Source organism: Corvus kubaryi, unplaced genomic scaffold (assembly GCF_017639235.1).
Source record: "Corvus kubaryi isolate FWS band 111438036 unplaced genomic scaffold, C.kubaryi_AGA036_p1.0 37396, whole genome shotgun sequence".
In the NCBI taxonomy this organism is placed as follows: domain Eukaryota; kingdom Metazoa; phylum Chordata; class Aves; order Passeriformes; family Corvidae; genus Corvus; species Corvus kubaryi.
The window spans coordinates 4662483-4689075 of NW_024581135.1; the positions used below are offsets into that span (position 1 = coordinate 4662483).

At 36.4% G+C, this 26593-nt stretch overlaps 1 protein-coding gene across 1 annotated transcript in view; it reads left to right on the top strand.

Annotated features, from left to right (window-relative positions):
- LRP1B (LDL receptor related protein 1B) overlaps positions 1-26593 on the top strand; it is a 639031-nt gene that overhangs the window by 429596 nt on the left and 182842 nt on the right. Inside the window, exons 16-26 of the mRNA XM_042040771.1 lie at positions 223-348; positions 2094-2210; positions 4087-4167; positions 5402-5569; positions 7259-7441; positions 13851-14051; positions 15498-15743; positions 21476-21673; positions 22390-22594; positions 25011-25175; positions 25721-25965. Of these exons, the coding sequence (XP_041896705.1) occupies positions 223-348; positions 2094-2210; positions 4087-4167; positions 5402-5569; positions 7259-7441; positions 13851-14051; positions 15498-15743; positions 21476-21673; positions 22390-22594; positions 25011-25175; positions 25721-25965 (1935 nt within the window). The remainder of the gene's footprint in view (positions 1-222; positions 349-2093; positions 2211-4086; positions 4168-5401; positions 5570-7258; positions 7442-13850; positions 14052-15497; positions 15744-21475; positions 21674-22389; positions 22595-25010; positions 25176-25720; positions 25966-26593) is intronic.

Genomic DNA, 26593 nt, shown 5'->3' on the forward strand with positions numbered 1-26593 from the left:
TCTTTACTATATGTTACTTAATTTATGAATGAAGCACTGCAATATTTCTAATTGATTGGTGTGCTGAACAATCTTTATGTCATGGCAGTTATATATACAGGATAACCACACTAACAGCATTACCAGGGAATACCGTTTCATGTGCTCTTTTCACAGATTTCACAGCTGTTTTTCTCAGATTATTTTCTTAGGGAAAAAACCCCTCTCTTTTTTTCTCCACAGTCAATCATAGTTGTCCTGATGATCAGTTTAAGTGCCAAAATAATCGCTGCATTCCCAAGAGGTGGCTTTGTGATGGAGCTAATGATTGTGGTAATAACGAAGACGAATCAAATAAAACTTGTGCAGGTAAAAATTTTACTTGGTTGTGCATACAGGTTTTCTAACTTCAGTTCCATAAATAGTTCAGGACTGATTTGAACTGAGCTGAACCAGTCTGCTACTTGTAATCTGATTATTGACGTTTTAAATGAATTCAGATTTTGATGCCATCAAGGCTGGAATACAAATTATCTTTTACTTAATCCATGTGCTTGACTGTGTTTTCCAAAGTAATTCAGCTCTTAATCTCTCCATATGGGTCCACTGTCAAAGCAATGCTCAAGTACAAACTTTGAGGTACAAATCTTTTTTGGCAGTTACAATTTTGTGTATTAACATGCTGTGATGGGTGCCATGTCACCTGTAAATTTTATTTTTTGCTGATTTATTTTATGCATAATTATTCAGTTTCCACTCAGTGCCTTGAAATCCTTTTCATTTCTGAGTTATTAACTGGAGAGTGGGTTTTTAAGGAAATAGCAAGATGAAGATTGTTTACTGATTCCACTGTAGTAAATCATGGAATTCCCAATCTGCCCTCTGCTTGTGTGGAAATGATGTTTACTGCTTGTTGTCTGAGTACACTAAACAAGCATTAAACCTCAAATATGCAAAATGCCAGCCATCAATAAGCTGATGACTGTTTTGAGCTGAAGTACAGTGAAAGACAGCCCTCATTGTATATTAAAACATTCCCCGATGTCTTATTGCCTTGATACTCTTTGATATCCAACTGTTGCTTGTAGAGTGAGAGTCTAATTTGAAGACCATTTTTTTTAATCCCTGTGTCAGTTGGCTATGGATTGAATTTTGTAGTCTTGTTTTTCCCTTTATTCCTGCAGTGGCAAACACTGTTAACGTTTAAAAAATTACTTCTTTGAAGTATTTTAAACTTTCATTTGTCTTTTTTGTTTTGGGCTACTTCTATGAAGAAAAAGGAAAATGGTAGTTGAAAATAACAAATGAAGAAATATTCTTTCAGTTACTGGAGTTTTTGACATATCAGCCATTTTTTTAAAGTGTAGAATAACATCCAGGTGAATTCTAAAAGCTTAAAATTTGGAGTAAAAATCGGTGTTGCTCTTACTGCCACTATTATAGGTTCACATTTTAAATAAACAAAATTATACGTAATGACAGTTTTCTACGTTAGCTTTTTAGTGGCATTTCACTATTCATCAGCTTTCAAAGTAATTTCTGTAGTTACATAGCACAAATTCCTTTAGTGATCCTTATTTTGTCGGGAGAAAGACACGCATTGATTCCTTTAATGCATGATTACAGTTAAGCGTTTGCAAAGGCAAGGATTCTAAGAGCAGTGAGGCCAAGCACATCACACACAACCTAATTCCCATTTTCCTGTGTAAATATGAATTTCACAAGATCATTGTTCATGTTATGGAATACAAGTTACTAATATTCCAGTTGGTGGACATTTTCATGCCCTGATTTTTCTTTACTTCAAGCATTAGCGTATATTAATGCTCTTCTCACCACCTAGTTTTGCATAATTATATGTAGAATTTCATGATCTTTTATGAGGAAGAAACCACTAAGAATTCCACACAGCAGAGATAGAGCACAGCCCTGCAGATGACCCCAGTGTTCTCTGGAATCAAAGGAGGTGAATGATGTTTAGTCAGAGCAGGGGAAAGGTGCAGCAGGCCAGGATGTGCCCTCCAGCCCTGCAGCTTCTAAAATCAGGCCCCACCAAGAGACCTAACAGATCTAGTCCATTTCCCTTGTATTTTTGGAGTGTTTTGTCTTGACAGCAAGAACTTGCCAGGTTAATCAGTTTTCTTGTGGGAATGGACGGTGTATTCCATCATCATGGCTGTGTGACAGGGAGGATGACTGTGGAGATGGAACGGATGAAATGACATCCTGTGGTAAGTGCATTTTTCTTTTGGGGGGAAAAAGTAAAAATTATTACTAAATTATTATTAAAAAGTAAAATTATTCCGTAAAATATAAAACACATAAGGATCTCTTTTCATGTGAACTGAACTGATAATACTATTTCTGAAACAGCAAATAGAATTTATTTGATTAATAAATAAATCCAAAGCAAATGCAGCATTTTCTATTTAATGAGTTTTTAACTACAATACCAAATATGCAGATCAATCAACACTTTTTTAATTTACAGCCCATTATCAAATGCTGTCACCCTCAAAAATTATTCTTTATCTCTGCTGCATACCTCTCCACATGGGCCCCCTCAGCATATTCTAGATGTCAATAAAATCAGCCTGTTTCAAGCCTCAACAGAAGGATATTTGATCTTTTATTTTTCAGAAAAAAAAAAAAAATTCTTGGTTCTATCACGAGAGAGTATCAGCAGCTGTGCTGACTGCTGCTTTGCTGAGATACTGCAGAGACGGGCGTGCTCTCTCTAATCAGCTGCTGCCAAACAATTAAGGATTTTAATAGTCATTTGTTTTGCAGGGCACCAGTAACTGCTGTGAGTCTGAGAGCATAAGGGTCAATGAGCTGTCTGCAGATGCAGAATCACAGAGTAAGATGTATTGAAGTGTAGAATCACAGAGTGGTCTGGGTTGGAAGGGACCTTAAAGACCGTTTTGTTCCTGTCCCTGCCATGGACAGGGACACCTCCCACTAGACCAGAGCTGCAACTAAACTGGCATTGAATGTTTGCAGGGATGGGGCATAAAATGAAGTTATTACATGAGTAAAAATAATAATATTATTAAGGTAGACTTCTAATTAAAAATTAAATAGAGAACACCAAGAACTTCATTGAACAAAGGTGGTTATCCTACTTCAAAGTAGAAAAGGGTGGGAAGAAAAGCTACCATTGATGACAACACTTCATCACTTTCTTCTAGAAAGTTCTTGCTCTTTTTGTTTGGTTGGTTTTGGGTTTTGTTTGTTTGTTTTGGGCTTGTTGATTTGGGGGTTTTGGTGTTATGGGGTTTTTTTGTTTGCTTGTTTGTTTTTTTTTTTTTTTGTTAAACACATTGCAGTGACAAAACAAATCTGTTCTGAGAAAAATAATGGAAGTGTGCAACTGCAGCAGCACTTAACCACAATATCTGCCTATGCCGTTGGCTTTAGAAGAAAAAGAAGTCTGAAAAAATTCAAACTATCTTTAAGTTACTCTATGCAGAAGCATATTTGATAATTACAGAAACAAATAACTGTGTTCAGTACAGAAGATTCTTGGTGAATTATATTGTCTCAGATTTCTACTACTTTACTGGAATGCTTGGAGAAACTGCTTGTGAAGGCTGACATTTTAATTTTAGATGCCAGTGTAGAGTAACTTTATTTCTTGGCTGTTCTTTAGCTTGGTACTTAACCTTCTCGTTTCATAGTGCTCCATTTGCTGTCTCTTACTGCAGTGCTGTTGCAATTGGAGAACCCTTATGTAAATAAGCTCAGAGAAAAGAGAGTTTGTATCAGTCATGAAGCCGTAGTTAGTCTTAAATACTAGCAGGGTTAGTGGGAAAACCAGCCCTGGTCTGATGGGAATGTAGGACTATGCCGTTTGTCACAGAGTGATGAATTTCATGATCCATGTTGAGGAAGGGTAGGGTTTGGACAGTATTTATACTTTAAGCCTTTTTTGTCTTTTCTTTTTTGTTGTCTCACCTTTTTTTCCTCTCCAGATTAAGTACCTGGAAGGAAGCAAATGTTTGCTGCAACACACTTGTGTAATTTATGCATATAGGATGGTGGCAGAACATTACTGAAGGGGATGTATGTTAAATAGTTTTTATTTCTTTTTGAACACTTTCACAGAATTCCCAACATGTGAGCCACTAACTCAATTTATCTGCAGAAATGGAAGATGCATTAGCAGCAAATGGCTCTGTGATTCAGGCAAGTATCAAGCTCCCTGTATCTGAAATGAATATGAAGAATATCACACACATACTGCTTTGATGTTCTTTTTTTCTGAGACTCGTATTGTCAGTTTGGCTTGCAAGTGGTCAGCGAATAAATAAAGCATTTTTAAATTACTGACCTGACCTAGAAATCACCAACACTAAAGGTTCAGATAAGGAATGAGGCATTGGATATGGTAATAGGTACAAATACTATATTATCTAGCATGAAGTATGATGATTTATTATTTAAAAAAAAAAGAAAAGAAAAGCTATTGCTTATGAAAGTATTTTCTGTTTTTAGAAAAATTATTTCAGTGACCAATATATCTGATTTTTTGTTGTTTGTGGACAAGTTCAATTAAATAAATGGCATCCCTGAAGAGCAAAGGCCAGCAAGACTTTACAATGTATTTAGTTCTTTTGGCCGGAAGAGTACATATTTGAATGTTAAAATGAATCTCCTCTCAGAGCTTGTGGCGTGGGAGTGATGTTGCTCCAGTCCTAATAACGTTGGGTTGGTCCAAAGCATTTGGTGTTTCTATAATTTCATTTGTCTGACAGGAATTTTCAGCTGTAAATGGACAAATTGCCGAAATTTTCACAGTGTGCTGACTGAACTTCTGTGCATGGAGACCCTTTAGAGTGTGCCTAATGTATTTATCTCCTTCCTCCCTTGATGACCACGATCAAATTACGGGAATTGCCTTAAGACTGTTGTAATGACTGCAACATTAATGAGAAACTACAGTCCACGATTATTTATGTGCTTTCTTCTCTTTGCACTCTTGTAAACACACGGAAACAAAGTTTAATACTATTGAAAAGAATATTCATCAGGTTTTTGTGTTGGTTTATATGAAGCTGTTTGTGTTTGTGGTTAACTATCTTAGGTTATCACAGAGAATAAAGTAAACCCACGGTGTTTGAAAGCCTGTGTAGGTACGCACAGCTAAAGAAATTAGGAAAATCTACAGCCTTCTCATCAGCTTGCTGGTGTCTCTGACTAAATAACTGAGTAAGAGGTTAGACTACCCAAAATGACACAGTTGAGTAGGTAAATAAGATTTAGATAGTGATTGCATTAGAAATAATTTGATGCCTGTGGGCAGTAAGCATACTACTTTATTTACTGCACTTTTTTTTTCCTCTTGCCTTTTTTAAAATTATTTTCCCTCCTTACATATTTCCTTCATATATTTTATATTTTAAAATATGAACATTTGCAGATGACGACTGTGGTGATGGAAGTGATGAGCTGGGCTGTGTTCACTCGTGTTCTGCTGATCAGTTCAGGTGTCAGAATGGCAGATGTATCCCAAGTCACTGGGCATGTGATGGTGACAATGACTGTGGAGATTTCAGTGATGAAACCAAAACAAACTGCAGCAGGGAAGGTTAGATTTTTTTGTTGTTGTTGTTGTTCCCACATTTTAATACTTATAAACACAGAGAATACCTTGTTATAAATACCTGACCTTCAGCCAATGGAAAAAGAGAAGATGCTTTTAACCTTGGTATAGGTTGGAATGGGAAAAATGTCAAGTGCAATGTGATAACACAGAAGTGTATTATGGAAGAGGAGTGCATTTGAAAACAGAAGGGATATTACAGTGAGATAAGTTCTATAGTTTTACTTTAGTGAATTATGCTAGATGTGATGTTTGTCTTATTACAAAGATGCATGCTGTCTAGGTGAAGAGACAGTAAGAAGCATTCATTAAGTTATTATTGATATTTTCTGGTTTTTTTCATGCAGTGGAACAGTTAATACTCTCATTTTTGTGTAATGCAAGTCTTTGAATTTGTGACTTTTTTTACATAAAAGCATTTTAACAAACTACAACCCCATTTAAATGCCATACGTTGTATTTATTTGGGTGGGGAGAGAAGGAAAGGATGCTTATGGCAAAGGATAAAGAATAATCAGAACAGAATGAGAGAATATCTGTCATATTTTTCTCCTAATGTTTTTTATACAACAAAGTAATTGTACACAATATTACTGGCCCCTTTTCGTAAGTTTATATTCTAAATCTAGTTGCATACCTCATACAAATACCCAAATTACCAGAACGCCAGCATGAGTGAAATCCTTAATTTTTATATATTCACAAAAAATAATTTTTATTTATCTCTGTCAAAATGATTAGTCTGGAACTGAACAACCCACTTTTACCCCTGCTCATTTCCATTTTGAAACTTAAATCCTCGCTCTAACTTTTTACAATAGAATACAATAATGTAGATTATGCAGGAAAAAAACCAGCAAGGCAGTGTTAAACAAAATAAAATGTATATTTATAAATAGTGCTATAAGAATTTATTCAAATAATGCTTTTTGGTACAAGCAGGATAGTGTTAAGTATGCCATTGCTTTAAAGTTGTTGTTATTGTCATTAGTATGTTTTTAAATAATAGAAATACAGTGCTAATAGTTTGGGAAAAGAAAAGCAGGAATAAAATTGAAAAGGCCATAAGCTAGAAAATAGTTAGAGAATTATGTATGTGATGAATAATTAAAATCTCACAGTAATTATTCTTTGAAGCAGTCAGTGCTGATTCCAGGGCTGCGCTGAGTGAAGCTCCTTGCTGTGGAATTTAGAAGAGCTCCAGCTGCTCTGCCAGTGCTGTAATAGCACAAACCAGGCCCATGTGGGGGCCTTGTTAGAGCACAGGTGTGACCTTTCAAGTTTTGTGAATTAGGAGATGGACCTCATTAGGAGAACTAGGAAGGGTGAGGGAAAGCAGCTTGAGGATTAAACAGGGCTTATAAAGCATCAAGAAAACTTCATCAGCCTTGGGCCTCCTACACCTCCAAGCTCATTCCCATCTGACAGATATGAAAAAAGGAAATAAAAATTGGTATTGAGCCTGTGGTTGAAGGAAGTGAGGAGGATTAAGAGTTTGCTGGAAGCTTGTGTTGGAGTGGTGAGTTACAGGATAGAAGAGGGCATTTTGAGTGTTATACTTGGGGACTCTGATTTTGGCTTTGGTTAGGAAGAGGATACTAAGTCAGTGTAGACTTGGAATGGGACAAAACCTCACACGAGCCAATTCTTCAATGTAATTCTTATTTTTCTAAGAAACTCCCTCTCCTGGAAGGTGCAGTGGAAGGGAATTTCAGTGCAGCCCTGATGGGAACTGCGTTCCTGAGTTGTGGCGCTGTGATGGAGAAAAGGACTGTGAAGATGGGAGTGATGAGAAAGGCTGTAATGGAACTCTGCGAGTCTGTGATGAGAAAACAAAGTTCTCCTGCAAGAGTACAGGTATGTGCTTGCAAATGCATTTTGCTCTCACTTACTCAGTGTGTGTCTGTGTGAGTCTGTGTTGTTTGATCGCTTATCTACTCTTTAGCTAATGATTTTAATGCTTAATACTAATAAGGTGAGGTTACTTATTGTATTCCTACCAAGAAAATTATACTGATTTACATGTCCTGTTTTCTAATTTACAATCTAAAATGGATGAGTTTTGAGATTACTTAAAGCTGAAACCTTTCTCTATGGTATTATATCAAATCAAATATAGCCTTTAATAGTACTCAAAAAGTTCAGTTTTCTTCTATTTCTTATTTTTTGCCCTAGAAGTAAGTTGAATAAAATGGTATAGAGTACCTTGAATACTTTGAAGAATTACAACTGCAGCACTGGAAATCTGGAGTATTGGAAGAAAAACACATTCTTTGATTATGTTTAAAATAGATTTTTTTTTTTCCCTAGATATACTTCACTAAATGTTGTGAAAAGAACGTGGCAATCATTGCATGAGGGTATTTTGCCAAATAATGTTTAGATGGAACTTTTTTTTTTTAAGGGAAAGTCCCGTTAAGGAAAAAATTAATGTATTTCAGCACAATATTAATATTTTTTGTAATTTCTGTCAAATCTTTGTGTGATACTAGGGCTAAATTAACTTTCACAGCAATATTTAAGGTTGTAAGAAGTAGTAATATTGTTGCCACTGGGCAACTGTAATTATTGATGGAAGGGAGAACTCATTCTAATGCCTGTGTTACAGCTAAGCACAATAAATGTTGCAGATGAGTTATGTTCAGAAGTATCTTGCTGTTAATTGGATTTTAAAGTTACAAAAATCATAATGTATAGATAAAGAAATATGGAATACTGAGTTGTCTAAATAAAACATTCCCTTTTGTGTTCTTACCATTTCCATAAAGATGTGTAGAATATGTACCATTTAAATGAAACACTTTCTACAAGTACAAATGGATTATTCACTTCTAACAGAGTGGTCTGTTTCCTGAAACTGATTGATAGAAACCCTGAGGAAGTGTATTTCCTAGTGCCTAAATGGGGAAAAAGTAACACCAATCCAAGTGGCAAAAGCAGAATTATTTGAGGGAAGAAAAGTAAAATCTCAATAGATGAGGTTTATTTTCATCAGCTACATTTGGAAAGCTAATGAGACAAGATCTCTTACTACTTTAGCTAAGGGAAAGCAGAGAGATAGGTTAGAGGTAGTGTGGAATACAAGATGAAGTGTAGATTTTAGTTGTTAGGGTTTATTACCTTTCAGAAATGCTTGCTTCTTAGGCTGGGCTTTGGTTTCTCACTTATCCTGAATGATTTTAGATACAGAGAATGGAAAATCCTTTCTGGTGGTAAGCTAAGATTTTCCAAGTACAGCTGCCATAATAACAGGAAAGAGCAAGTATTTAAATTCAGCATAATTGTGTGAATGAGTTCTCTTTTCAACAGAGAACTAGACCCCCCCCTTTCAAAGACCACTGTCCAAACTACATTCCCTCATTATATACTTCCCAATTTTGCAGTCATGTGTAAGGAGGGCATTATCTTAGTTTACAGGATGAAAGGAGACTTCTCTGGCTGCCACATAGAAATACAGCAAAAAAATACTTTTCATCCAACATTTGCTGAGTTCAAGGGTATACAGCTTTGATTTGGAGGGAAATGTGATCATACTTATTTGTTGTGTGGAAAAGCCACTTGAGCAACCAGTTCTGACAGGCATAATTTTCTCTTTTGCAATTTTCCTTCCTCCTGGAAGCAGCAAAACTGCCATTCTGGAGGAGGCATGTAGTAATGCACTGTAGTAGAAAACAGCAAAGGTAAATTTGTGTTTAGTTACTTTACAGTTTGTTCCATCTGGTTTGGACAAAGGAATAATAATGAGTTTGAGAAATAGTTACTGGAATATTTCAGAAGAAATGTAACTTTCTCTGTGCGTGATTCTAAAGAAATAATGCTGTCTGGCTTGTACATTTATGGCAGTTGTTCAGATGAGGAGGTACTGGCTAATTCTCCCCTCAGAGATTGCTAGGTATCTAGCAATCTGACATCTGATGCAGAATGTGATGGGTCTGCGTAGGAACGTGTGAATGGAGGGAGCTGAAACAGCCAGTGCTTCAGGAGGGAAATGGCAGTTGGTGAGAAGAGCAATAGGGAGATGTTGCTGCTGATTTTTTGCTTATTTCTTTTCATTTTATGTCTGTAAATAGTAGCTGCAGGGCCTTCCCTTGCTGTGGCTTTGGTTAATGTGTCACAATGCCACAAGCGTGAGTGCCAAGCTACAAAACCAGAATTTGTCAGCATTCAGCCAAAAGGGAATTTTCTGCTTAGAGGGATGCTGATCTCAAGAACCCATTGTACCCAGCTCCTTTTCCAATATTCAGTTAAGGATCTATGACAGAGGGTATTCTACAACTTGCATAGATGGCCTTTTGTCATTTGCCTCTAGTAATTGAACATTTTATTCCCAAAAAGTCATTTCTTTTGGCTATGGAATGACTTCTGCCATATGTCTCCTTAACAACATTATTTGTTGAATAAATAAACACTTTTGTTCATCCCCTTGCCTATCTTCCAATTTTGTTTAATGTTTTTACACCTTTAGTATTTTTGTTGGTCTCGCTGGAACTTTCCAACCTGGGCAGTCCTTGAGCTGCTGTATCCAAAGTCCGCCAAAATGCTGCAGGGTACTTGAGCTACCAGATTTCAGAATTGCTTTTCTAATTTTTTTCATAAACACCCAATGTTTGTTTGTAGTGATGGGTGATGAAAAATATACTAGAGGTTGCACAGCAGTGGGGTATGAGAAGCAGTGATTACCTGATTGAGATTGTCTACTCTTGGGCTGCTTCTAGTCAATTATTTTCTGGTTTTAAATTAGATTAGGCTTCTTCTGAATTAGACTAGAATAAATTGTACAAAGATCCAACTTTCTATTTTAAATTCTGATTCTGTTCTCCGAAAATTATGACAGGCATGTACTTCAGCTCAGTTTCATGTACTACATAAATCTGTCCTTTTTATTCCATCTCCCTACTTTTCAGTTAGTAGTGCTACACCAAGAGCAGAATCTGTGCAGTCTCACTTAAAATGTCATCTAATTACTCTGATGGTCATAATAAAGTACTTCCGTGAAGACAAATGCAAAAGAGCCATGCATACTTCAGTTTAGTAAGCAGTGCATCTGAACTGCAATGTTTATTTGTCATACTTACTGTCCTTTTTATTTTTTCAAGCAGCAGTTGATGGTATCCTACCATTTTTTCATACCACTCTGTAGACTTTTTTTCTTTTTTTTTCCTTACATGTAATTAATATACTGGGGGGGGGAGGGGGAAAGATTGAGGAAAGAAGTAGAATTTGTTTGGAATGAAAAATAGGGATGTGCATAGAGGAAAGCAAGTCAATGGGAGCTGATCACAATGATAAGGGAAGACTATAACAACAGCAGCACTGGTACTGTCTGGGTGGGGATTGAAAGAGTCCCGTTGTGGATGTGTGACCAAAGAAGCTGGCACTCAGGAGGGCTGGGAAGGAAAGGGTTTCCAGAAGCATGATGGGAAATTGGTAGTATTTTTATCTTTAGTTCATGGTACCATTGTTTTCTGTGGTAACAGCTCTCTTCTTTAGGCCCATTTTGTTTTTCCTGTCTCATCCAGGAGTCATTTATAAACTTTCTACTAAAAGCTTTAAATACGAAAAATGACCACATTTTTGAAACAATGTGATTCAATCTAAGTCCCAGGTGTGTTCTAAAGGACAAGTGAGATCATTTGCCATCACAATATTTTGGTAAATGTGTCAGATTGGAACATTCTGTAATGTTGATGGGAATGAGATTGAGTCCATTCTGTAGGTTAGGAAGGCGTTACATTGCAGCTTTAGGCAGTAAGAATTAGCTGTAGGAGGAAACAGTTCAATTAATGCTCCACCAAAGTAGTTTTTCTGCGGTTAAAGATGTAATCAGTCAAAAAAACCTCCTGGGTTCAGTATCCTGACAGAGACTGAATGGGTGTATAAATAGTTAATTCTGTTGATAATATCTGTAGGAAATAAAAATCGTTAGGGAAGCATTTGGATCAGGCTTTCTTGCTGCCCACGCCTTCTGTTTCACTGTGTTACACAAAAGAGCGATGGAAAAGGGCAGATACAGCTATTGAGGCAAATAATTTATAATGGAACTTTACTAAAAAGGTTCCTGGAAGCCAGAAGTGTGAGTTTCACTAAGGGGCAATTAAAGGAAAAAATACTTCAGTGAATTTTAAATAATGATTTCAAGACAGTCATAATATTTCATTAAGTCCGTGTCTTGGCCAGTCCGTGTTTTCCCCGATGCCATACTCCAGAAAAAATGCAGTCCAGGTTTTCCCCCATTCCGTACTCGAGGAGAAATCCACTCCGGGTTTTCCCCCATTCCATACACTAGGAACAATCCAGTCCGGGTCTTCCTCCATTCTGTATTCCAGAAAAATCCAGTCTGGGTTGGCAAATCTTGGCAAAAATTAATTCCTTGAAAGTATATTCTACTTAAGAATGTGTCATATCTATCATAAAGACAGATGAATCTTTCATCATAAAACATATCTTCACTAAGGTACAAGAAAGGCAGGGAAACTGATTTTCTCTGTAAACATTTGAACACGTAAAAGATTAAAATAACAGATTAGGAGCTCTACTGGAAGCAACTTCAATTTACTTTGGGTTATGGTTGGTTTGGTTGATGTTGGTATTTTCCATTAGCTTGCATTGTACTGCTGTGTTATAATAATATATAAAATCAATGATCATTCAAGATAATAAACAATAGGGTTACTTCTTTGAAACACTTGTGATTGCATGTAATGATAAGCTGCATATGTATCGTGCATCCACTTTTGTTTCCTCTTTCCTGTGCAATTCTGTCTTTTACGTATGGGATATTTGGGACTTGGGCCACTAAAGAAAAAAGTGGAAGGTTTTCATTCTAATTGACACCCCTCCCTGCTTGTTTTCAAGCTGATTTTGCACTGGTAAAATGGTGTTCTGTTGTTTAAACCCCACATTAAATGTAGTATGATCCTGAAGCTTCACTTCTTGCTTTTCTTCACCAAAAGTGAAAACAGTCTCACATTTGTCTCATGAGTGCTGCAAAATTATGCCTTTCTTCAGTGTTCTTTTGTCTTTTATCCCCTTGACTTTCTGTGAGGACATCAGCATTTTTTGCATCAAAAGAAGTCTAAAATGTCAAACCAAAGGCATTAAACCAATCTTCAACAAATATTTCCCTTAAAGAAAGTTGAAATCTAAAGTTGTATAAGCTTGGCAGGGTGGGCAGAAAGTCATGTCAGTTCATGCTGAGCACGTTTGAACTTATGACTCTCAGGCTTTGCCAGTCAGTTCCTGGGCATCCACCAGAATTGCTGTCAATGGAACTAAACATTCCCAGGATCTTCCTTCCCATTCCCATTGATTTTCTCTGCATAATTAATTCATGGGCCAAAAAAAAAAAAATATTCTAGATCAGGTTCATGACTCATGGTTCTAGCTGTTCTCTCTCTATTAATTGGAAAATAAAGTACATGGCATTTCTGTTCAGCCTTGGGGTTATCAAAATTTACAGCTAAACCCTCCTGGCTGTAGGTAGCAAATGGCAAGTTGAAAAATAGTTTGGGACAGGATCTCACACACACCTGTAAGTGTCAGCATTCACAATGTTGGCTCTTTTCATTAAAATCCCTGTCTTTGCGGATTCTAATTTAATATCTGTATGATTTAAAGGATTAAACCACCTTTTTTAATCAAGAGGTTTTCTTGCATCTCTAAGCATTGATGGTCAACACAATTTTTTTCCCATTTTGAGAAGTGATCTGAACACTGGTTTGACAAAACTGAAGTCATGTCAGAAATTTCATCTGCTTTAGTTATTTTGCCTAAAAGCTGATCATTTATCTGACTTCACTGGGGAATGGGTTGTGTCTACTTCCTAGAAAGATTTTTGCTTTGCAAACCTATGCTAATTAAAAGTCTTATATTGAAACATTGCTCCCATGGAGGGCTCTTGCAGTAGAAGAGAGATGAAGAAAGGCAGAAATTAAAAATAATTAGAGAATTTTAGTGTCATTTGGTGTATTTAGCAGATGATGAGGATGTGTATTCCTGCCTGTATTCAGTTTTGTTCAGCACAGAAATAAGTAGGATTGGTGTTGTTTTGAAAATTAGATTGTCAACAGTGCTGTGGATGATGCTTCAGACTACAAGTGCAAGTTGATTTCTTTCTGCTCATCAAAGAGGAAAGAAGTATTAATAGAAAAGCATAATAAATAAAAAGAGAGAAAAAAATCTGTATATTGTTTTGAAGGGGTTTTTTTTTTCTCCTAAAGTTTGCTTCCAGTCTGATTTCCTGTGTTTATTGTCTCTTTTCCCCAAGGGAGATGCATTAGCAAAGCGTGGCTATGTGATGGCGATATTGATTGTGAGGATCAGTCTGATGAGGATAATTGCGAGGGCTATTTGTGTGGACCACCAAAATACCCTTGTGCTAATGATACCTCCATCTGCCTACAGCCTGAGAAGCTCTGCAATGGGAGAAGAGATTGTCCTGATGGATCTGATGAAGGCGATCTTTGTGGTACTTCTTTTAGACACGTTTTTCTGATTGCTCATGATGCGGTCTGTTGTAATACCTCTTGTTGAGGAAAAGGTTCTCGTGTTAATCATACTGAAATTTTATCACTGGAGCCTGTGAGAGGATTTTTGTTTAGTTAAAGTCTTAATGAGTTTATGCTTGAAGTACTAGTTTTCTTCAAATAAGGCAAAGGGGACAGATTCATTTTCGAACCCCTTAAAACATTCCTGGAGGTAAACAATTTAAAGGGCATTGGTGTGTAGGAAAGGACTTCACCTCATTTGCAGTTCTTTCCAACTACAAAAGCTTGAGTTCATACCATGGAATGGTTTGGAAGGCACCTTAAAGGTCATCTCGTTCCAACCATCCTGCCATGGGCAGGAGCACCTCCACTAGCCCAGGTTGCTCCAAAACCCATCCAGCCTAGCCTTGGGACAGTTCCAGGGATGGGGCATCCACAGCTTTTCTGGGGTCCCTGTGCCAGAGACTCAGCACCCTTGGAGTGAAAAATTTCATCCTAGTATCAAATCTAACCTGTCCTCTGTCAGTTTGAATCCATTCCTCCTCATCCTGTCACTCCATCCCTTGTCCAAAATCTCTCCCCAGCTCTCTTGTAACCCCTTTAGGCACTGTAAAAGGTTTTAAGGTCTCCCTGGAGCCTTCTTTTCTCCAGGCTGAACATCCCCAGCTCTCAGTCTATTTCCAGAGCAGAGGGGCTTCAGCCCTTGGAGCATTTTTGTGGCTTTCCCTGCTCTTGCTCCAAAAGGTCCTCATCCTCCTCATGCTGGGGACCCCAGAGCTGGATGCAGTCCTTTAGGTGGGGTCTAACAAAACCTTTCTTTCTTTGAGGTCCAGCTTTATTTAATGCAGCCCAGGATACATTTGGTTTTCTGGGCTGGAAGCTCACATCTCCAGGTTGTGCTTCTCATCCACATCCTCCTTCTCCTCAGGGCTGCTCTCAATCCATTATTTTTCCAGCCTCTATTTGTTCTTGGGATTGCCCTGACTCAGTGCAGGTCCTTGTACTTGGCTCTTGAACTTCAAGAGGTTTGCATGGGCCTCACCTTTTAAGGCTGGCAAGGTCCCTCTGGATGGCATCTTTCCCCTCCTTTGACAGCCACAACTTGCTGAGGGTGCCCTCAATGCCACTGTCCATGTTACTGATGAAGGTGTTAAACGGGGTCAATCCCAACACTGGCTCCTGAGAATCACCACTTGCATGTGGAGCTGTGCTAAAATCTTGGAAGGTTGCAGTAAAGCTACGAGATGAACAGTTGCATATCAGATGATTTTAAAAACAAGTCTAGAAATCTGCTTTAGAAAGACAAAATTTTGTTTGCATGTCTATTTAGGAAGCCTTTTTAGGTGTTTTAGTTGACTTTAAGTATATACAACATAACTGACAGCTCCTGCAACCCTTAATTATTTTTTTTTTCCGTGTTATTTCAGATGAATGTTCACTTAACAATGGTGGATGTAGCCATCAGTGTTCTGTGGTTCCTGGAGGAAGAATTGTGTGCTCCTGCCCTGCAGGATTCAATCTTACTCTAGACAACAAAACTTGTGAGATTATGGATTACTGTACCAAGCACCTGAAGTGTAGCCAAGTTTGTGAACAGCATAAAAATACCGTCAAGTGCTCGTGTTACGAGGGCTGGAAGCTCAGTAAGGATGGAGAAAGTTGTGTTAGTACAGGTAAGATGTTGCATGTTCAATATTCAGGATGTTCATAGCTGCTATTTAATAACTATTTACTGAGAGCTTATTTCACTTTTTTTTTCTATTCAAGAAATACAGGCTGGGATTATCTAAATGTGGGCTTGATGGCGATCTAAGGAATCATTAAAACTGTCCCTATTCTTGATGTGCAAAGGGTATTGAAATATTAGGTTGTTCCTAATCTAAGAATGCTAACACCAGATGTTCCTAGAAATGGTATGGTTCAGAATACATTATAATTCTGAAATTGTTTGAAGTTTTATAGTTTTTCATGTATATTTAATATGCATGGGATATATGTATATACATAATTATACATTCTACTATGTATTTTTAAGAACTGGATCGATCTGTAACGTCATGATATTGATCAGTATTAGTTCAGGGTCCAGAAGGTTAATGTTGAACGTGCATTATGTGCTGCCTGTTAGCATTCAAGGTTTAAGCTGTTTTTTTGCCCTAAGGCATTCTGGTTTTAGACAGCACTAAAAGCCTGCTCAGCTCACTAATAAAGATGAAAACCAACATGAGCCTAAACAGGAGAGGGGAATGTATTCCCCTCATTGTTCACTGTGTTAATAAGTACTGAAATTTGGAAAACTAATTTGGAAAGAAAAACCTACTAATTTGGAAACTATGTTAGGGGTGTTGTTTTCAGGTGCAGTGTTGTGTGTAAAACAGAAACATGTATGTGCAATATAAACTTAAAAATAGTATTGAGTTTGCTATCTAGATTTTCATAATTCAGTTTAGGACTCTTTGATAATTGTATTCTATATTACCTTTTATTCTTTGATAGTGTCTTAGCAATTCTGAACAGAAGTATCTTCCACATTGTCTATTGCTTATTTGGATGTTTCATAATTCAGTAAATGTGATTAAGATATTCTTTATTTATTCTTGCTCTGCAGTGATTGCTGTTGAAGTTCTTGCTTTATGTCAGTGCTTTGGTCTGGTTGTCAATGGTTTTTGATCAATCTGATTTGCTGTATTATGGACATTTCCAGTAATTGAAAAAAGTGCATTCTTAGCGGGTTAGAGAAATGAAAGGATTAAAATAATTTAAGACAGTGTTAGTAACTCGTATGAGGAAAGTTTGAAACAAACTTTAAATTAAATCAAGTAGAAATGACCAATATTTGGAAACTAAACTGGAAAAAAACTAAGTGAAGTATACTCACTTGTGCTTTAAAATAGGATCAGTGAGACTACAGTTTCTCGGTTTTTCTTAAGCCCATGAGGTATTTCTGCTTAATTTTTACTGGTGTTGATGGGAATCTGAAGTTACAAATTGATTTTTTCCAGATTTTTTCAAAGAATGTAATACTAAAGATATGATCTGAGACCTGTGATGTCAGCTGATATAAAGAAAAATGATACCTTTCTTTACAAACTGTAGTGATACTACCCTAATGGCATCAAAGCTGTGACAAAATTATTCCATATTAAATATGTGCTTTTAGAGTCACTAATCATCTTGGCTCTTTTTTGTTTATTTAATTCAAAAGGCACGAGAAGTTCTCTGGAGGACAGATCCTCTGACACTTCAGTTGTTGGCTGTATCTGTGAGACTGAAAATGTCCCCATCATTTAAGTCTCTCGGCTTGAAATCTTGAATGAACTTAGAATAAAGAAAAAAAAAACTTTTATGTAATACTATTGCAGATAAAGTTCAAAGTGACCTTATGAAGATAAGCTGTCCCCCAAATGCCAAACTACTATTTCAATAACACCTGTGAAGTAACTCTTAGAACAGCCGTAGTGATTTAAAATGCCTTGAACCAGGAGTAGGTGTGTGTTCTATTAGAACAGTGACAGATCTGTTTTCCAGAAGGAAAAAGAAATTACTCAGAAGAAAATGAGAGCATTGCCCTTCAGCCATTTTTTTTTTTTTTTTTTCTGTCTGAAATAGCATTTTCCTATGGAAAGGAAGCATCTCACACGTACCCAGCAATGACGTGTGCAGTTAGTGCGCAGCACATTCTCAGAATATTGTAAAAACCTTTCTTTGTGAGCCCATTAGAATGGGAATCCGAGTGCTGAAAATGCAATAATTATGGGATTCGAAGTTTTTTTCCTGATTGCAAGTCAGAATCAAAAAGTGTGTTTGTCAGAGAAATCTAATGAATTGCCAGCGAAATCTAATGTGTCACAGGATGATGAGTATATAGAACTAAAATGCTTGAATTGAGCAGTTCTTTCCTTTCTAGTTTCTCTTTCAAAGTCTTTCTTAGTTTTCCCCGTTTTCTCTTTTTCCTGCTTATTTTGTCTTCATTTCTTGAGGGTTTTAAGTGTTGTCTTTTTTCTCCTCCAGAGTTTCTTCACTTTCCACGCCTCTTGTTTTCATCTCATTTGCTTGCTGTTCTAGTGTTGTTGAATTACTGACTTCCCAAACACTAAATGTTTCCTTTACATTTGAATTTGTATTGATTGAACTAAGAGTGTGTTACAGAGCCCCATTATTCAAATAGAAAACCAATACAAATTATATGTTTTCATACTCGTGTTCCTGGTTTCTCTTGGAATACATTTCAAAATAAGTTGTGCTGATATATTGCACTTGCTCTTTTAAATGATAATAAGCATTCAGAAAAAAAACCAAAACAACCTGTACTTGAAAGGTATTTTGATTTCATGTTTACATTCAACCTTTCAGACTTTGGTAAAATAAATGTTAGATGAGCTCAGAAACACTTTGCTTAGTTTAAAATTAACTGTCAGCCTTTTCTTAAGCAGTGGGAAGGAACTCTGTTATATCACTTCATATATATCTATGTATATGTTTAGAAAAGAGGATGGTGTGTCTGTCTGTTTGATCTGTCTTAGCAGGTTTGAAACTCAATTTTGTTATAATTTCCAGATACCTTTCAATATTAAAAATGGGAGGGGGGGGGGGGGAAATAGTCCAATCTTCTCTGAGCAATGTAAAACTCTTTTAATGAAGGTTTTTTTCAGAATCTTTGTGAAGTTATTGTTTTTGTTGCAGGTAATTTTCATAAAAGCTCAGTGTAGATTGCTTGCTGTGCTGCTGTTGTTGTTGTTGTTACAGTAAGCTTCAGTCAGAATTTTTCCTAAGAAAGAATTTTCAATGTAACCCACTGGAAAGTGTGAAGCCTTATACTTTATACGCTTTTTTGATGGCTTTGGTTAGGCAGTTTTCTTCTATCAGAGGCTTTTTTTGCAGCTTTTCATGTAGTTTGTTTGCATCATATATTTTATATGCTAACCTTTATGGTAAAAAAGTTTGAGGCATTTATGAAATCACAAAGTGCAGAAATGTATGATTTTTCTCTAATAAATTAACAGTTAATTTTCCTGAAAGTTTCAAAGAATGTAATCAATAACCATTATATTGATTTGAGATTTTACAAAAATGCTCTTAGTCAACTTGCAGAATAAAAAGTATTTGGTCTCAATTTCTAAAAGAGGAATCAGGAAAATAGCATCAAATTTTGAGTTTATCGGGTGATGGAAGCATAATTAAAAAAAAAAAATTGATTGAGCCTAAAAATTCCAATTTACTGTAATGTAGCTGATTTTATGGAGCAATTGAATGATCAGGTTGGAAGGAAGATCAAAGCCTAGCTAATACAGCTGCTGTTTATCTGCTTTCCAAGACCTTCAGGACACCCTTAGTGCTAAACTCCAAGTTTCCCAGGGGTGAGATGTTCTGTTGCCTCACTCTCCTGAAGATTTTTGTTTTTCTGGTCTTTCTGAGTCCTCCTGGTCCAGTTTAAGCCTTTAATCCTTGGCCTACTTGTCATTTATACAGAAAACAGGATTTTTCCCATTTTCAATTCATAAGCCTTTTATGTCTTAAGAGAACTTTATGTGCTTCCAGTCATCATCTTATTCCATTTTTTGAGATTAAGCAGTTCCAGATTTTTCATTCTTCCCTTGCAGGCCATGATTTCTAGACCTCTTGGAACACCTGCTCATTTCCTCTTGCATTTCTGTATTGATTCACACTCTTCTTTAAGAGGTGTGCTCGGAGGAGGGTACAGTATTGCAGGCTGTTGTCAGCCAAGCTTAGGGGAAGGGTTTTGTCGTGTTTAATTCAATTGTAAATCCTGTCAAGATCCCATTGAACTTCAATCCTTTTCATAAGGATCATTTTCACTGTAGGTTATTTATCTTAAGCTGTACTTCCTGTACTTTGAATGAAAAAAATGCTCCAACATGGCACACATTTATTAGATTTCTTTTTCTCTCGTTGTGTTGTTAATTACTGAAAAATACAAAAAAAGCTTCTGGTGATGATTATGACTTCTGTTCTTATGCACTGGAATTGCCAAAAATCCCTGTAGGTCAATAGCCTCCTGCATAATAGCTGCCAATTTATCAGAAGTTGGGAAGTGCCATTAAAGTGTGTCTCAAGTTCAGATAACTGGTGCTTGTGAAATAGCTGCTAATGTCAGTGATCCTGTTCTGCACTAAATTATTTAACCACTGCAGAGCTTTGAAAAATTGGCTTTGCAGAAAGCCATTCATTGCTTTAACAAATAGGAAGCTCATTTGGAAAGTTCAAGCCAAATTGTGAACAAGTGCTTCAAGAGCAGAAACACAGCTCTGCTGAGGGGCCTGATTAGCTTAAAACATCACAGATAATTTAGTCTGTGTGTGCAATGGGTATCAGGAGAAGAAGAGCTGCAGGAGGAACTGAACAGTGAAGTATTCAAGTGAATGAGCAAGAGATAAACTGAGTATTTTCAGAGACTCTCAGGAGCCTTGAGAAGCAGGAATATTGCCTATTGCCATAAACTGCCAATAATCTGTTACATAAATGAGTGTTTAATTGTATGGAAAACAAACCTCCCAGTACAATCTGTGTTTCACTCTAGGAGAAGGAACTTGGGTTGGGGGAGGGCAACAACTACTTCCCCAGAGAAAAAGATTCCAGTGAAAAAATATCAAAGTGGCGATACTGAGTTGATTCAACAGTTTAAAGAATCCAGTTTTTGGCTTCCTTGTTTGTTTTATTAACACAGCTACTTGCTTGAAAAGCCTTTCCTTTATGTAAGAGCTATAATAAAAAAATCAGTTTCATAGTGTGGTTGACCAAAGCTGAATGTGTTTACAGATATTCACTTTGATATAAACTCACTGGCACAAATCATGTAGCATTAATTGATTAACAATGGAAGGAGGAGGTCATTGGTAGCTAGATTTATATGGCATGTATCAGTAAGTACTTAAAATGTTCATTTTCTTGTTAGTTTGGCATGAGGGGTTTTCTTAAGCACTTCAGTTGAAAACACAAGTTACACTGTATATTCAAAAGGTAGATTACATATTAGTAAATTGTTTCACTAATTGGCCTTTGAAACAATGTATATCTTAATGGTTCCTTTTTTCAGAACCTTTTGAAAAGCAGATTTTAAATTCGGTAATATGACTTTTTAAATGTCTAATTATGGCCTCATTGTGCTAGAGTTACAAAATACAGTTCAATAGTTGAGTCTGATATTCCCAAATTTAATGTCTAATATCTCTAGTTAGGATCAAAGATAATGCTAGAAGGGAGAATTAAGAAGTCTGTTGGACTGAAAAAGTAATTGAAAGACTCCTTATCTAAAGATGAATTGTTTTAATCATCTGTTTCTCCTGATAAAGTGTTCTGTTTTTCATATTCCACTTGTCATTTATATCAATTTATAACAATAAATTTTTTTATTATTCCTTTGAAATGTTTAATCTTCTGCTTCCAGATCCATTTGAGGCTTTCATAATTTTTTCTATTCGACATGAGATCAGAAAAATCGATCTTCACAAGCGTGACTACAGCCTCTTAGTTCCTGGTTTAAGAAATACAATAGCCCTCGATTTTCATTTCAGCCAGAGTTTACTGTACTGGACAGATGTGGTAGAGGACAAAATTTACAGAGGCAAGCTCTCTGATACTGGAGGTATGGATTTAATCTTTATTTTCTTAACAGTGAGAACACCTGCAGTTACAGGGTGTTAGACCTGATCAGTCGTAACTGAGCTGCCATTCACAGAAACAGAATTTATGATGGCATTCTGCCTTTGAAAAGCTGTATATCTAGGTTGTACTTCATGTCTAGCCAGAAGAAAGACTTTTGTTATCAAAGTTTCCTTTTGCAATGTTCTACAGAGGGAAGAAAATGGCAAATGCAAAGGGCTGGTATTTCTTCCTGATCCAATGAGTGCAATATTGATTTATTTCATTTTTTTGCAATTTATCTTCACTTTATTAAAAAAATATAAGAATTTATCGGATGTCTGAAAAATTATCTTCTCTCAGGAGGTGGAAGATTCTGCTTTTATAGCATCCAGAAAAGCTTTTTCTTTGCTCTGGTGACATAATGACAGCCTATAACTCAATATAATCTCATCATATATACCAAAGCGTTTACAAAATGTTCTTTGTTGAAGGGTATGCTGCAGTGCTTTCATCTAAAAGGCAGACCCCAAATAATCCAGAATTCACTCCAAGAACATCTGATAAACTTGCATGTCCATGTTCACTCTACCAGTCTCTACATTAGTTCTTTAAGAATCTTTTTTCCTCTTTTTTTTGGTTTTTTTTGTTTGTTTTTTTGTTTTGTTTTGGTTTTTTTTGTTTTCTTCCTTCTTTGTTTTTTTTTTCTTTCTCTTTAAGGTGTTAGTGCCATTGAGGTTGTGGTGCAACATGGCCTGGCCACCCCTGAAGGTCTGACTGTAGATTGGATTGCAGGAAACATTTACTGGATAGACAGCAATTTGGACCAAATTGAAGTAGCAAAACTTGATGGCACTTTGAGGACAACACTGATAGCTGGAGCTATGGAGCATCCAAGGGCTATTGCTTTGGATCCCAGATATGGGTAATTATAAATTATAAAAACATTACTTTGTCTTGTTGCAAAGTATTTTAAAGACCTTTAAATGTGATATTTATTTCATTTCCTTTTTTTGCTGCGCATTACAGTTTCTAACTTGACTTTGATAGTTCTTGAAAGTCTATTTTGAGTGATAAACAATCCATTATTAGTGTGTTTTTCCTGAGTGAAAAGGATTAAAAAAATGGTAGATCAGGAGATCTGGGGATCTGTTTGTTGGCAAATTACTTACCTTGACATGTTGGTATTTCATTTATTTTTTTTTTTTTTTAAATGTGGATGATAATAACAGGACTCACCCTTCTGTGTGGTAAATTGAGAGATTTAGGTGATTCTTTTCACTTAAAGACCAATTTTTTAGGACTTTTTTGTGTTTGTTTTCTTGTTTGTTTTGGGTTTTTTGTCTGTTTGGGGGGTTTTTGACTTTTTAAGGGTTTTTTTTAAGGGTTTTTTTTGTTTGTTTTTTCAAGGGGTTTTGGGGTGGCTTTTTGTTTGTTTTTTTGTTTGGTTTGGTTTTTTGTTTGGTTTTTTTTGGTGGGACTATAAAAATATACCTTAGATGTTACTGGAAGCCTAATGGTTGAGTGAGGTAAATGTGTTTGGTTTTCATCTCTAAAGTGGAGATAGTGCTTGCCAGCTTCTGTCAGTGTTTTTTCTACCTATTCATTAGTGGTATTCTATAAACCAGAATATTAGGTATAGTCAGTAACTACATCCTCTTCTCAGAGTTGTTGTTCAGAGAGGAAAACAAAGCAAACAAATAAAACCAACAAAAGCAACAAACTACCAACCACAAATTAAATGTGGCCAAAAATAACATGCATTATTAGTTTTCAAAGTCGTGATATTTAATTTTGTTTAGGAATTTGCTATTTCATGTGTCTTCTCTGAATATTTCTCTCAGAAGCAAAGCTTTGAACATTAAAAAAAGAATTGATAAAGGTCACAGATTGTGGGGCCTAAATTGTGAATTAGGATGTACATGCTTTAATGATTAAGGCTGTTGCCCTCTCAACTGAGGTGCTAGAAAGCTTATTTACAGAGTGCATCGCTTATCTGTAAAGATCTTTAAAAAGAGGCATCCTCTTGGCAGAAGAATCAGCAGAGAAGTTGTTCAAATTAAATGGTTGGGTGGAAGAAAAAAATGAAATCACCCCTCTTCTTGAAACTGAAGGCTTAATCTGCCTTTTGAAGAGCTAGAAGCAATTGATGCTGCTTTATGTTAGAATGCAGGAAAGAAAAATCTTTAAACATACACAGGAATATCGCCTCAATCCTTTCACAAGTAAATACAAATAAACACAGGTGATTCAAGGGAAAGGGTTTTGTTAGGACTGCACAAATCCTGTATCCCAGTGGAGGCAAAGCTGTCAGAGCTGCATTCCAGCCTGCAGTGGGGCTGAGCAGGTGTTCTCAGTCCACACACGTGCAGATGTATGCAAAATAAACATCTGTGGATAAACACATTCCTGGCCCAGTCTGCACAAACAGAAACTCAGCACTGAGACAAGCGAACAGCACCAGTGGGCTCATCCTGTAAATCTCCCTGGCTGTTAAGGTTGAAGGTTTAGTGGGAAATACAAAAACTTGTCAGAAGTCTTGCTGCACTCTGGCTGTTTGCAATTAACTCTTTACAACTAATCACAAGTTTTCCTATCAAAGGTATAATTTTCCCTTAACAAGTCTGTATGTTGTTGAAAATTCAGTAAGCTAAGAACAGTTAAGTTTATTTCTGCCTTCTTGGTGATGCTGCTTCTGTTATTTAACAAGACACTTCTTTGGCTATAACAATGAAAGTTGTTAGAAAAACACTGGAGATGGTATAAAACTGAGAGAGGTGACAATACAACTTGGCTTGGAAGTTTTTTTAGCAAGTGTAATCTGTAAAAGATTCATTAGTGACATACCAAAATCCAGGGGTCTTCGGAACACTTAGCAGTAGATAAAAATCTCTGGTTTAGCCTGTTCCTTGATCCCTGCCACCTCAAATCACCTTGCTTCCCACTCTCTCCTCCCCATCCTTCTTATCCGAGGGTTGCTTTCAAAGGCTCTCATTATAATTTCTTTTAATGAGCTGGGTTTCTAATTACAGAGGGAAGACAAGACAAGCTGCCACTGTATAAATGGACATGAAAAAAGGAATGCTATTAAACCCCTAGCTTTAAAAAACTTCTTAATTTTCATGATGTCTCTAACACTAATAATGAAATATCACCTCCATCCTATTATTTTAGGAATTTATAAAGTTGCCCAAATTGATCCATGTTTAGTCCTTTCATTTAAAGTATATAAATGGTTGAACCTTTTTTTTTTCAACTGTCGTCTCATAAACCATTTCAGATTTTCCTTCATGCTTTAATATTTTCTTCTGTCCTCTTTCTTTTCCTTTTCCTCTCACCAGAATTCTGTTTTGGACAGACTGGGATGCGAATTTCCCTCGCATTGAATCCGCTTCCATGAGCGGAGCAGAGAGGAAGATCATCTACAAGGATATGGATACTGGAGCCTGGCCCAACGGCCTCACTGTGGATCACTTTGAAAAAAGAATAGTGTGGACAGATGCCAGGTAAAGTGGTGACAGCATCCTTATTGTCACTGAGAAATCCTTGTTCCTCCATACAGGAATGCGAGCTGCAGTGTAAGTGGAATGTAGTTATGGACATTATGCACATAAAGAGCCCTGGGCATGCCCGTGTGAAATACGTACATTTATTTAATTACCCTGCCAGCTGTGGTATCACCCATGGTCCTGGCTCCTTGTGCCTCAGAGAGCAGCTCCCATATGTCTTCCCTGACACTCATCCATGGAAGGCCCAAGTTAGTTCATTATTTTTTTTCTCTTAAGTTCATCTGAAAGAAAATTGAATTTTCTGTTGTATTTCGCACAGTGTGCAGGTAAATTAAAGCATTATACAAACCAGTATTTCATATGTCTACTTAAATAAATAATATGAATTAATCATCTATAAAGTTAATGATTGTACTGCAAAAATTCTTTGGCCTTACCACACTTTCAGAGTAAGGTTTTTTACATGTTTTGCCCAATGTCATAATGGTTGTGTGCTTTTTATTTTATTTTTATGTAATCTTAAATTTGGGGTTGTCTTGTAGATCGGATGCCATTTATTCTGCATTGTATGATGGAACCAGCATGATAGAGATTATACGGGGTCACGAATATCTTTCTCACCCTTTTGCTGTTTCTTTGTATGGGAGTGAAGTATATTGGACAGATTGGAGGACCAATACCCTCGCCAAAGCCAATAAATGGACTGGCCAAAATGTCAGTGTAATACAAAAAACAAGCGCTCAGCCATTTGATCTCCAGATATATCATCCAAGTCGTCAGCCACAAGGTGAATATTTATAGAATAACTTACTACTGACGGGGGAAATAAGTATTCTTTTTAGATATAAATATCTGTATTATTTTTAGAATAATTATTTATTCCCTCTCTGAGGGGGGCAGTCTGTATTCTTTTTATACATAAATATCTGTGTATGATTTTGCCTTGAGCTGTTGTATTCAGCATTAGATGAAGTCAGGTGCACACAGCCCATGTGGCAGAAGTTTTTATGGGGTACATATATATATATATATATTTATATATAGCTTAGGATTTACCATGTAAAACACCAATGCTGAAAAAAAGTCTTTTTTTTTCTTTGTGAGATATAACAAAAGACAGTGTTTCTTTTGTACATAAATACTGGAAAGTAAAAAATACCTTTGGAGGATGACCACCAATTAGGTACAGAATGTTCCATGTTAGCTGGATAAATTTTAACTTTCCTGGCAAGAAGTTGATGTTAATAGAAACTGCTTCTGAATTCATCTCATTTATACTTGCTGCTGTTTGTTTTTCTTTTTAATACTGAGAAATTACATTTTTTTTTTTTCTTCTCATATGGGGTTTGTAGTGCTCAGTAAGCCACTTAGACTTTTATGTTGTAGGTCCTGAGCAATTTTGATTTGAAAACATC